At 34.3% G+C, this 14,279-nt stretch overlaps 1 protein-coding gene across 1 annotated transcript; it reads left to right on the top strand.

Annotated features, from left to right (window-relative positions):
* Nucleotides 1-7,475: 7,475 nt before the first annotated feature.
* On the top strand, nucleotides 7,476-12,477 carry LOC108908618. Its single transcript, XM_018712703.1, has 3 exons — nucleotides 7,476-7,954; nucleotides 11,767-11,997; nucleotides 12,052-12,477. The coding sequence occupies exons 1-3, from the start codon at nucleotides 7,606-7,608 to the stop codon at nucleotides 12,411-12,413; spliced, it is 942 nt and encodes a 313-aa protein (XP_018568219.1). The 5' UTR covers nucleotides 7,476-7,605; the 3' UTR covers nucleotides 12,414-12,477.
* The last annotated feature ends 1,802 nt before the right edge of the window (nucleotides 12,478-14,279 follow it).

Below are 14,279 nucleotides of genomic sequence, written 5' to 3'. Positions count from 1 at the left end.
TTCAAGATTTCAGTACCTAAAAACGTCAGAAATTTGACTATTTTTCGGCCAGGAAACAAACAGCAAAAACCTTTTACAATGCAGGCCAATTGAACAAGTCAAAAAACGACCACAATTTTATATAAAAAGACAAAACACGAAAACAAACATATACTAAGTTGCCGACTTTGGAAATGAAAGTATCAAGATCAAGTATGTCAAATGGCTTTGCGGAGATATAAATCTTGTATATTTTGCAATGTAGTGTTGCCAGATACATCCACCAAATCGAGACAAACAAGGCTATTACGATTAAAAATTGCAATTGGTAATTACTGGTTTATAAATTACAAAAGTTGTTTTTGGAAAATATCGCCAGACCCATAATGTTGGATGTTTTAAAATTACATTTTTAAGCATATTTGCAAAGGAAAAATCATCTAATTTGTGACAAGCTGCTCAATTTGGCAACGATGGTCCTCCCATTTCTATCAATAAGAATAAGACACCGTAGCGGCCTCTAGCGGTGGACACGGAATCATTGGATTTATAGAATCCTTCCTAACAAATGGATACAAAAACCGCCGACAGCCAAGCATTTTCTCTTCGATTTTAAAAGCTACGCTATCAGATAAGTAAAGTGAGGGTTTACCTTTATTTATTAGTCTGAGGGGTTCAATTACCCACAAATTTTTACGTCTGAACTTGTTTCTTTTTTGACATGCTTATCTTAACGAGGTTGATGGTGCTGCCCTCTGCTCACGGACGGCTTGACTTCCCTGAAATTGTGGGCAATGTCAACAACTAGACAAACTTTCTTGTCATATCTAATGTTAACTCCCATCAGTACATCAACAGATATTTTTAGTGATTCCTTAAATTTGCTTAGTGACATACACGTAAAATAAAATTTATTGTTTTACATTAAAAAAAATTAAGTACTTCATTTCATTCAACTATCGACAAGATAGAGTATGTGTCGTGATTTCAGAAAACTTTAGCTGCAGCCGCCAAAATTAAAAAAAATCTCGAAACTGTTGACCTGAAGATTTTTCGCAAAAAAGTAGCCGACATACTCTAGTCCGACATCGAAACACACAACTTTTAAGTACCCCCTAAACAGAGCTCCAAACACATAAAGCGGTTCAAATTATTGCCGATTTTAACACCCTCTTTACCGGAAACGGTACTTAAACGAGAACTGAACACGTGCGTAGGCGTTATAATAGAAACGAGCCGAAATTTATTGGATTTCAGCGACCACGCATCCCACAAACAGCATTTCAACGGTATACGTACAATGCCTACACAGGAGTCGGGAGATGTACTCAAGTGTAAGGCTACTACTGTAGGACAAGGACGTCGACGTATACAGAAAAAGAAGGTAGCCTTATACGAATTCAATCTTATTATGTCTTAAAACCTATAATTTTATTTATTAACATGTATGTATAACACTCCAGACAACATTTCGGATCGCCTTGACAAATTGTGAACAGTGCACTTACGCCGAAAAATTTATTGTTAGGATCAATTATAAGAGTAAAAATATTCCTACTAAACAAATATATTTAAGTATTTCTCGCCATAATAATTTAGATATTAGCAGGTACATCATAATTAAAGCTAGAGGATTTGAATAACTTGCCAGAGACGGACTGGAAAGTTTATTATGAAGTAATCGAGGTAATTTTAATTTGTGACAGTGTCACAGGCCAGTCAGTGACAACCAAGCCTTTAGATTTCCTATACTGTGTAAAATAGGGTCGACATAGGAAACGTAAATAAACACAGCACTAAAACTGCATCGTTATTGATTGTGGATATAAAATTGCTACATATTTTTCAGCCGGTTGACTAATCCATGAGCATTTACCGGCTATTTTAAGTAAAAAGGAAAAATTTAAGGTATGGACATATGTATTTATGTGTGAATATAACCTACAAAGTATACGTCATGTCATATCCAGAGGGATTATAGGTACAATAGGAGGAAACGAACTCTAATAAATTTTAATAAATATGTCAACGATAGATAGCGGGGCACAAAGATTGAAGGTCTTCAATAGATTTCAGATGCATATTTCTCTATCTTCTTTTGGCTACAAAACAGTCCTTTTATTAAACAATCAATAACAAGGAATGTGCCAAAAGTAGTACACTTACACTGATTTTATGTATTCATAAATTCGAATAAACATATAATAATTTCTGTATTTTAAATTTGTAGATTGTTGATCGTAAATATTATAGTTTTATATCGTACCAACTAATTTAAATTTTGTCGTCTTTGCAGCTGTATATTTATTATTAACTAGTAAGTATACTAATAAATTTGCAGTTTGTAGAAGACAATAATGTATACTATATATAATGTTTACAATAATGTAAAAAAACAAATAATTTTTGCAAACATTACTTCTAAACAATTCAAATTGACCGCCCGATTGATTTCAGGATGTTAACAAGAGATGGCGAAAGTTGGTCCGTCGGTAATACAAGGTACTTGGCGATCTATATGGGTATGACTTCATTTCAAGGTTGGTTTTGGTAGGTAGTCTTAAATTTGACCCATAAATTGGCCTATTTCAATGAATATGTAGAAATTTTCCAAAATATAACGAACTGTTACAATTTCTTGACCAATATATTCCTTGAACAATCTGTTGGGTCAAAAATTTACAAACGTAAAATACGGCGCTGTAAATTATCGTCATAACATGACAACCACAAACCACGATACTATGTTGACATAAACACGAGCTAATTTAAACATGTGAACATCCGTTACGAGCAATAAATGTCAAAAAGATAGAATTTCCTAACATCTCAATCAATACTGAAGGGTTGCTTACCACGGTCGAAACAATTACAAGGTCGATTATAGATCATACTCGTCTACATTTTTTTTCAACGGAGATTTGGGTAAAACCGCGGACTTCTCTTAAAGCGGATCTATTCCTTGAAATTGTGGTAGAAAAATTATTAACAACGGGTTGAGAATCCGTGTAATGGTTCACTGGTAATTCGATTTAGTATAGTCACCTTTAGAGTAAATAATTCGTCTCAACTACGTGTCCAGGCTTGATAAAATAAATCATTGCTTTCTTATACAGGACGTTTCGAAAATATGGTGTCGAACTTGCTTTTAAGCATATACTTTCTGATACCCAATTCAAGCTAAACGCCCAAAAAAATTTTCGCCTTTTCAAAATGATGCACAGCCTCAAATAAAGCATTTAGATTCTTGAAAAATTGAATGTTTGAATTTGAATTTGGATAAAATAGATATTTTTTAATTTTTTTAAACATTTTTTCAATTTTGAAAATGTTCCGGACCTCGCCCAGATCTAGGTATCTACACTCTTATTATGTGAGTTGTACTGAAGGTAATTTAGAAAAAAATTGTTTGCACCCTCTCACATCCATCTCAAAACAGATCCGCCCTAGTAACGAACGAGTGTTATTTTCTACACCGATGAAACTGAGTAAATAACAAATTATAATCAAAGTTCAAACAAAAATTCGTGGGCAATGCATATTTGATTATAATTTATCTACAGTTCGCTTGTAACAACAATTACCCGACAACAAAAATAACTCTTTAATTAGTGTTTGCGCTCAACAATTCTAGGATAAACCGACAAAAAGGCAGCTGTAATTGACGCTGATACTGATAACACGCCAGAGAGACGGTTCATAAAACACTCGAATACCGTCGTCGTCCTCACTTTTTGCCTTTAAATTATGGATCCTTGTAAAGAAATAAATTCCAATTCCGAGCCTCCCTTAATATCCACCCCGGGGTGAGGGTAAGGGAAAGGAGGGCTCTTGGGAAATTTTTTGTTATTTGTATCTGTTATTGCTCGTAAACGATTTCGACTGGCTCTTTTTCAGTTTACAGTTTGCTGGATAACGTAAGCATTCCCAACAAAAAAGCCATTGCGATTTTATGTCCGTGTACGCGTTGATCAAATCAGAAATCGATGCCAACGTTTTTCTTTATATACAGAATGTTTTAAAGGCGCGTGAATTAGTCCATGGGGATTTTCCTAATCCAATAATAAAGCGGATGGTTCAATAAATAATAAACAATAAAAAAATCTCATAAACAAGGTTAAGAAAATGAAGAAACTGCATCATTTCTTCTCGTCATTTCCAGAATATTTGTTTTTGTTTTGTTAACTGATTAATTAATTAAAATGCATTGATGATAACAGTCACAAACATACATTTTTTACTCGTTATATGGAAAATCCCCAACTGATCTGGAAAAAGCGCATTTGATAAGCTTGTTATTTGTGGATTAATCCGAATTTATACAAACAGCGTAGCAAAATCTATAAAAATATAGAATATAATTTACACGATCGATAGCCGCACGGTTTAAGGCGTCAGTACTTAAATCGATGTGTCGATCTGCCTGAGTTTCGAATCCCGCGGCCGGTAGACCGTAGATTAGCTATGCTTGTACGGAGGATTGGCACCCTCTGTAGGATGGAAGAATGTTGGCTTGGGTCAATGTGAGAGATTGACACCGGTTGGCATTTGACCCCCCCCCCAATCAATGAGGTTTTCCAGGTTTCCCTCATCCTGCACTGAATGGTGGTTAGGGCCTACCACCAACATAAGTCGTTCCTGGGCGCAAATGCGGCCTGCCTAATAATAATATGCCGCCTCCTTTCCCGCACAAGTCTCGGACTTCGGGGCTCACTCTCGTAGTTAGAATGAGGAGTAGAGATATTATTATTATAATAAAATCAACATAATTAACACAAAACAATATTAAATTTGTTATTTATTTATCCTATGCACCTATTTCTGATTGAGTTTGGAGTTTTAATTCTCCCAATTAATCCAAATCCAGGTGGTGGCGGAAATTCAAGGGGTAAGGCCAGTGACTGACAGACAGGCAGACACCGTAGGCAGGTCTAAAGGCGAGAAATATAAAATCCTTGACATTTACGATTTCTGAATACGGATATCCGGTTTTTTTTTTTCATTAGCAAGTAAACTAATTTTTCCTGGACATTCCGCTATGATTAATTTTTTAATTAGGAATTGTTGAAAGCCTTACTAAATATTTAAAATTCAATCGATACCTGGAGTAGCTCCGTTTACGACATTTTAATGTATTAATAAGCACCTAAAAATGCAGATTTTAGAGATAATTAATTCAATGAGTAACGTTTTTGTGGAATAGGTCAACATTGTTTTTCTACAGACGATCTAATATACGTGTCCTTTATACCTGACATCTTCCCCTGTTGAAATGTAATCAATTTAATTGCGAACAATGAAAAATTCGTACCGATTATTCCCAAATATCCGGAAAATTATGCCGAACAATAAAAAATTTCAGAGCAGCTGACATTAATCTTCGATGCATTCGAATTGTGGGATTAGTAGGGGCGATGAACCAAAAATGTTAAAATGAAATATCAATACAAAATACTATTTTTCCGTACTTATTTTTTGACATACATATGTATTGCTAAAAGAGATTCTAGAAATGATTACAAGCCACGTAACCATCAAGGTTAGGCAACCAATATTGCACGATTGGTACTGTCAAGTAAAAATCCTTAAATCTAGCGTCATCAGTCGTTTCGATTCGTCTACAATGAACAAAATGTTGTGCTTACGCTGTTAGTCCAGTTACTGTAGCTGAAAATATAGTAATACCTCCGAATTATTTATAACTGCATAGATTTTTCTCAAAATTTAGAATTAGGCTCATCTTACCCCCCACTTCAAAACTTATAGGCGCGCTAGGTGTGCTTTTTGTTCTTAGGGGGCGAAAACCACCCCTTATTGGAAAAAAAAAGAAAAAATACAAATTTAAGCATTTTATGTAATCAAATCTTTTTTATTTATGCTGGTATGAGTAATTTCATGTGCTATGTACATGAAACTTAATGTATCCCAAATTTTCAACCCGGAAAAATTTAAAAAAACCACCCCTTTGGATGAAAACAATATAAAAAAAATTTTTCAACTTGAAACGTTTTAATCATGCATTTTTATCAAATTAAAATTGATTTCTTGATTAAAAAATCTTTTTTATCGATTGCAATTTTACAACCCTTGAAAAATACCCCTTCTTTCGAAAATAAAATGAAAAAATATTATTTAAATAAATATTTATTCCCTTCTTATAAAATAATTTTGAATTGATTGCAACTTTTCAACCTTTAAAAATTACCGCTTACATTCATTTATATATTTATATATGTTTTCCTAAAATTATCACCTATACACGTGTTTATTTTTTTGACGATTGAGTTGATCTTTTTTCAGCCCTTCATTTTTAAGTTTGAAGGGTTTAAAGGGCTCGAAAAGGGTGGTTCTCTTATTCATATGATAACTTAAAATGGCGATATCTCGATTAATATTAATTTTAGAGGAATAAAAATAAAGCAAAATCTTCAGCAATAATAAAGCTAATTTTTTTACTCTTGTATTTTTTTCGTACACCCTTTAATTTTTAAGTTACAGCGTAAAAATCGATTTTTTTTCAAAATTTGAAAAATTAACATTTTTTAAAATTAAGTTTTTTTTCGTCTTTGTAAGGCAGCCAAAGACCCAGAACATATTCTTAGAACATAAATGAAGAAATCTGTAAATGGATTGCATTTAATTTTAATTCTGTCGCCAAAGGCACTCATTTGTTTGTTAATTTTTTCTTAAAAAAAAATGGGACTATCATGTTATTTCGATCATATTTCCGTTAATTTTGATTCTAAAGACGTTTAAAACAGCTCATTTTAAAGGTTTTTCAAGGTACTTTAAAAAAGGTTCAAATAGTTTTTTCCTAATATTTATGGTTTTGGCGTTATTTAACGTTAACTGGTTCCAATTTAGTTTTTAACCAACATATAATAATGTTTAAAAATCCATAACTCGGTTTATATTGCAATTAGAGAAAAACAAAATAATGCCATTAGATTTGTTATTTTATTACCTTTCTTTTTGTTTATTACAACTTCTTCGTTAAACCCAATGGTTTCAGAGTTATTTGCAAAAAACTGTCCGAAAACAAGCACTTTCTCAGTAAAAAATCAACATTTTCAATGACGAATTACTCGGAAAGTATTGAATTATCCAAAAAACTTTATATAACATTTGTTACTTAAAATTGCCTCCTCTATCGATTCCTGTGGTTATTTTGGGCGTAAAAATTTCCAGCCCCAAGAAGGGGTGACTTCGGCACTATATAAGTTTTGTTCCTTGAAGCATTCCCCACATTCAGTCAAAATTTCACACCAACCGGTTCAGTCATACTGCTTTACGGTGACAATCATGAAATTAAATTCCCAAGACTGACCCTTCTCGATGAATTTATCGACACCCAACACCAACGAAAGCGAATCTGGCGAAATACTTTGAAAACCAGCTTTTCCATCACATCGCCCGTGCTGTATCGGCAATTTCACAGCCGACGGGAGCATTGATTTAAAATACCGGTCAAGTTGCAATGCGAACGACAGTCGGCGCTCCAACACGGGGGTTTCCCTTCAGGCCGCCCTATATATATAAAAAATCACTATCTCCATAAGCCAAGGTATTAAAACAAGAATTTCCACCGCGAAGGATCAGTAACTCAAGAACGAGCGCGCTGCCAAGATGCTTGACCTGAAAATTTTACGGCTATCCTCGATAGTTTTAATCAGTTTGAGTAGCTGTTTATGTGCCTCTGCGCCTCCAAACGTCCAAGTGCTAAGCCCTAGCGAATTCGACGTGATCCTAGCGCCAGACGAGAAAGGGACCCTACTGGACGTTCGTGTAAATATAAACAAACGGTTCGGTTCTGGAGGACCGGAGTACCAGAAGAAGAATGTCGCTGGTCGAGTTATACGCTTCTCTGAAAGAAGTTTGAATTTGAAAAGGGGAGATGTGATTTATTATTCCATGACCTTTGATGATGGTGATCAGGGGTTGCATGGAGAGGATGGAAACTACATTTTCGATGGAGGTTTGTTGAGATATCTGTTTGAAATCAGTTGCTATAATTTTTTGTTTGTTTATTTATTGGTAGATGCACGACTCAAAGCAGAAAAAAAAGTACACAGTATTAAGTAAACTAACTTAATTCGGTGACAGTGAAATAGTTTGAAATGTAAACTAATTATTATCTAATAAAATATTTGCTGTATAACAGTTACTATTTAACTTTTTCGTGCTCATGTAAATCTAAATTCGGTTATTCTTCAGTGCGAGTGAATTCAATTTGTCTTGTGATATCTTCAGGACATTTCATCAAAAAAATAGGGATATCTTTTTGTACTTATTTCCAAAAATAAGTAAATAGTGCAGGAAAGTTAGACATAAAAAGATGGAATAAGCGAGCTTTTTATTCTGAGATTTTTAAATAGAAAAGTTTATAGGTTTTGTGATCAGAAAACATATATCACACACGCAGTCACCAGCAACATTCAGCGTTTTGAAATATACAGGTAAAAATTCTATAGGAAAGACTTAAAAGTCACTAAAGAATACGAGGTTTCATTTTTGGTCACCATTTGTATGATTTTTCGCGTTTTTTTTGACCAAAAACTGACAATATCCCAATGAAGATGCATTTTTTCAAAAAAAAAGTTTCAAATAATGTTGTTTTCTTACGTAAAACTGCTTCATCGCCGTCACAAAAAAAATTTCAAAGAAAATAGATTTTTCTGGAAAATAAAAAAAGCTCATAATTATTTCATAATACACACTCGCAAACCTATAAAAATATATTTGATGCTTACAAATATTCAAACCCCGGACAACTATTTAAGATTTTCCAAAAATTTTCCGCAATTTTCTTTTCTCTAATTCAGGTTTATTATTTAAAAATGAATTGGCCATTCTTTTGGCTGCAAAACATTAATTTTTACACAATCTGTAACTCATTTAAAAAATATATGGGAAAACGAAATTTTCGTAGGAGCGATTTTGTAGGAAAAATTTTGAACTTATTGAAATATTTGAAACTTTTTTCGAATAATGCATTTTCAGTGAGATATTGGCAGTTTTTTGTCGAAAACACAAAAAATCATATACATATAAGTATCTATATCTCAAAACGCTGTATGTTGGAGGTGTGAAACATTTCTGAACTCAAAACATACACTTTTCTATAAAAAAATTTCAGAGTAAAAAAGTTCGCTCATTTTTACCTTATTTTCCTGAACTATTAATGATATTTTTCTTTAAAGAGGGATGGCAGATATTTGAAATATTTTAGATCAGTTAGATGACATCTACCTATAAACACAATAAACCTGAATTTTTCCAAAAAGATTCAGTGTATCTCAATTAGGAGTACCATTTTTTCTGATATACTAGATAGAGATCATTTTTTTTAATTAGCAGTTTATTACTAGAAATTAATTATTTGAACGAGGTAAAAATGAAAAACTTGAAATTGAAATAGTGATCGTCACCCCTTACAACTACATTTTGAAGATATAAAAAAATTTGCCTTTTTCCAAGTTACAGTAACATAAATCAAAATATCGTTATTCTATGTTCATACACCGCTTAATAAAAATATATTTTCGACCAGTTGCTCGTGGCCCCAAACAGATTTTGTAATAAGCAGCCTGTGCGCTTTCTGTGAAGGGTACCAGGAATTTCTATCAAGACCTGGTATTTACGCAGATAAAAAATAAAAAGTTAACGGTGAGGAACACTTGGGAACTGTAACAGCACCATGAAACCATTAAATTCGCTTTAATTATTCAATTAAATGAACTTGCTGAATTAATAATTCACCAGTATCTAAGCAGAATTCAGAACAATGGCAAAATAGTTACAATAAAGTAATTGTTGTTCGAATTTTGGAGAAATGATAATTTAAATTTGAAATAAAAGTTGCAACATTATTGATCATTTCAATTTGTTTAAATTGTACTTCGTTGACACAGCGTGTGATACCTTTGATTACAATTTAGGGCTGTTCGAGTTGTTTAGAGGGGAAACTTTGCAACTCCTAACCGAAATCTTGATCTGCAGGTGTTAGGATCGTGTTTAGTTTCAAGTTTAGGGGGTCTTGTGGGATCTGTTTTACGTTGTGCCAAAAACTTGTTCATTAGCTTACCCTAATCGAAATCGTTTTTAACACAATAGATATCCTTGCGTTTTCCATAAGTTTCTGCTTCTTCATTTATCTTTGAAAACATAATTAAAGCTTAACGATATAAGTTTCTACACCTATATTTGCAAAAGCAAAACTGGTTCTTCAAGATTGTTCATTATGGCCAACGTTTATTATATAAATATTTAATTTGGATTCCCAATTTCCCAAGTAGGTACTAATGAAACAACGTTATTTTAAGTCGGAACATGTTTTTTATGTTATTTCCAGATTGTCAATATTCAGATGGTATCGATGACCGCTGACCCAAGTTGATACTGAGAAATCTAAACAAGAAAGCATTTCTGGCGAAATGTTAAAGAAAGCAACAACAGCTAATTCGTTTCCTTCGAAGAATAATTAGTAATAGTCCAGGCGATAGAGCATTCGAGGCGTATTTGAAGTCGTCTATTTTGTTGTACAGAAAAATCCCAAATATTATGTAGAATAAGAATTCGAGTTTGCCTATTCCAAAAAACCATTGCTAAATTCAGGGTAACAACAAACATACAAAAAGAACGAAAAATGACCCGTTTTTCGACATATTTTTCCCTGTAACATTGTAAGAAAGCCCTAACTCAAAAAAAGTCATCCTATATCTTTGTTTATTTAACGATTTTCTATAAAGTTACAACAACTGTGAATCAAGAAAGTTGAATTTTGCATTAACAGTGGGCGAAAAATAGTAGAAAATCATATTTGGAGCAATTTTTAAAATAAGTAAACATTTATAAATATTGATGAAACTTTGTGAATAGTAAAACATGTCAATTCTACCCTAAAAATTTTGCAACGATCGATAGCGTGGTTTTCGGTTGACAGGATTGTTAATTAAGAAAATTTCAAAAAGTTTATCGCGTATCGTGGGTTTAAATTAAGGTTTAGAAAGGGCACATAATTTTTTAGAGACACTTGTTATCATAATAAACAATTATCAATACTAAAAATACTTATTTTTACACTTTTATAACCATTTGGAATTTTATTTAATTTTTCAACATTTTACTCTACAAACAATTATTTATTGCCCAGGAAATTTTCTATGCAATCGACCAAATCTTGCACACATAAAAACTACGTCGTAGCCCCTTCCTTTTTAGCCAAATACGATAGCATTCTACTATGTACAACAAAAAACAAAATAGATGACTTCAAATACAAACGCCAAAGCCTACTTGTACTGCTCTAACGCCTGGACTATAACCGTTACCTACTTATTTTTCCTCTGCCGAATTATTAATACCTTGTGTAACAAGACCAATCGGTCAATGTCTTACCATTTAACAATCAGGTACTTCTACAACCGCTTCGTCTGTTAGGCGGTTTGTGGCTAATTTAACATGTCAATTGCCAAGATGATGTATTTTGCTGCTTTGGTATTCTTTGACTTAAGCTTTAGTTACTGAACAGTTGTGGAATATACAGGGTATTTTGAAAAGTTTTACCATGAATCCAGAGACTGATAGAACAAAAAATAATACAGAAAATCTTAAATTACAATAAGTAATCATGAAAGCTAACCTTAAAAAATTATATTCTAAAATGCCGTTTTGACAAAGAAATACCAGAATTTTGTTAAATATCTCTAAAAAAACATTTGATCCATGGCTCAAAACATTTCTTAATATAAAACAGAGATAAAAGTAACCATTTTTTTCATTTTACAGTATATAAACGTCGAGACAGGCGCAGGAGAGAAGTGTACGAACCAAGCTCAGAAGAAAGTTCCGAAAACGTAAACCAAGACACTGACCCTAAGCAGGGCCGCTTCCTCCGACACGGGCCCCCTCGCGGTCATTTCGGACACCATCCACCTCCCCACCACCACTTTGGCCCCCGTCAATTCTTCCCCCCACCATTCGGAGTCCCGCACCACCCCCCTCCATACCCCGGACATGGTAAGTCAACGTTTCCCATTTTTTTCCATCTTGGTTCAAAATTTTGGTATCTAGATCCTTGGAAGGACCACGGCTACGGCCACAAGGACAAATTTGGGAATAATGGCCCTTGGGACCACGATGAAGACGATTGCGACTCGTTCGGGCATAAACCCAAGTATCCCGGAGGCGAGCAACGTCCTGACGACAGAAAACCTTGGCGAAAACCTGGAGAGAGTCCTTTTCCCGACAGTAACGATGACAATAGCGGTTCTGGTAAGCCTTCTGGCGAGAAACCAAGTAAAGGGGCAGGTTCAGGAACAACGACTGAAAATACTAATGTAGAAGTTTTCACAACCAGTCAAACAAGTACTACATCTAGAACAACAACAGTGCCAGATATCGACATCAGATTTCGAATGCCGGAAGACAGCTAGTGAACATTTATGATAAGACATATTTTTGTAGTTATTTATTGCTATTAAATATTAAATATATTTATATATTTATTTTTATACCATTCTATGGGATGTTCCTTGAACAAAAAGAATGAGAGGTCAAATGAACAGGTGGACTACTTCAAGATGTTCTGTTAACAGTGTTTTATTTTTCGAAATCAGTGAAAAATATATTTAAATTTGTACGCATTTTTGGCCATTGATGACTCGTATTCATGAAGGGTGACAAAAGCCACGAAATTTTTTTAAAAATCATCGTGTAGGTATTGTTGTTACCAAAAATAACACAAAGGAACACTCTGTAGACGTTCGACAGTCAAATCAAGGAATAATTCGAGCGTTCGCCGCTGTGATTTCATTTCACTTATTTCTCAACATTTCGTTGAAGGTCAGGAGGTAATTATGGCATGTTAATATTTCCCATTGTCAACCAATAATTGAGTAGTTCGCGGGAATTATAGATTTCAATGGTAATAATTGCGTAAAAATGATTTTTCCCTAAATTAGTCGAGATCATATCGCCCACTTCCTACACGCTGCGTTCTGGTCTAGTACACCTCATCAGTCATAGTAAATTCCGCTTGAAAGCGAAAACTACTACCGAATTGGTAAGGCGAGGCGTGTTTGGCTGGTGACGGACCGAAAAGTAGCGTTTACAAACCGCAAAGTAAACACGACAGGTGCGAGCTGTTTATCATAAAAAATCATTCGAAATGTAACGACAGTAACTTCAGATTAAAAGCTTTCTTGTCAATTGGTCTACACACACTCAACTGGCTACCTAGATGGATCGTTTGGACAAAAAAATGAAATTTCGCAGTTTGTTACGAACAATTTTATTTAATTTTGCATATTTTCTAACGCTAAACAGTTGTTATTTATGTTAAGGATCTTATCAACGATAATCGTGAATAATCAAGAATTATTACGCAAAACTTAAGCCGACCGTGCGTCGTCCCACATAATCAACTGTTTACAATGCAGTAGCTAGGTCAAGTTCAGTGTGGTTATTTGCACGGCGCGGACGTAGAAGTCTCGCTTGCTCTAGTCGTTGATTTCAACGTTTTATTTCAAAATTCTTTATGTACGGCGTGCGAATATGATTTAAACATAATTTGTCGTTTGTATGCGAACCATTACACCCAAATACAAGCACATTTTGATGCACTATCCCATAGCAGTGTTCTTTATTAATCATCTTAATGGTGTCAAGGACATTTAAATCTTCTCAAAAAGCAGCTAAAGCCTGGAGAAGAGAAAAAAACGTTCACACCGCACCCTTTGACATTCATATTTCGGCTCGCCCGAGAGAGATCTCAGCCGACAGATGAGTGGATATCGATTTTATGACGCGGGAGAGAATAAAGGAAAAAACTGTGTAATCGATAATACTTACGCTTTAGTATTCCGACTAAATAACAGAAATGAAAGACCGGCCCCTGTTCCGGGCCGTATCCCGTTGAAAAGAGAATTCACACGGTATTCACTGCGGTTCGGTTTAAATGATCCTTAATGGCTTAAGTCTCCCAAGGAATTTATGATCGAATTTTTAATATAGAACGAGGAGGTCAACTGCAGAATATGAGGAACATCCCGGGTTGGTCGGAGTACCGCACCAGCCGCTTAAATCGTTCCAGGGGACCAGGGGCGTAGACGGTGAAAAAGTTAAGGTGGCCATGATGAAAAAAATTAGGTTTATCAGGTCTATTAGCGGCACGCATGTGAGCAAAGACTAAAGGAATACATTATTTTTGCTCAAAACTGCAAAGGTTTTGTGTTCGCCATCTCGCTTATTCTGCGACTTAAAAAAAATATATTGCTCTGATTGTGTTATATAAAATATAA

Source organism: Anoplophora glabripennis, unplaced genomic scaffold (genome assembly GCF_000390285.2).
Source record: "Anoplophora glabripennis isolate ALB-LARVAE unplaced genomic scaffold, Agla_2.0 scaffold248, whole genome shotgun sequence".
In the NCBI taxonomy this organism is placed as follows: domain Eukaryota; kingdom Metazoa; phylum Arthropoda; class Insecta; order Coleoptera; family Cerambycidae; genus Anoplophora; species Anoplophora glabripennis.
Note: the sequence above shows the minus strand (reverse complement) of the source record. Positions and strands in the feature narration are given on the sequence as shown.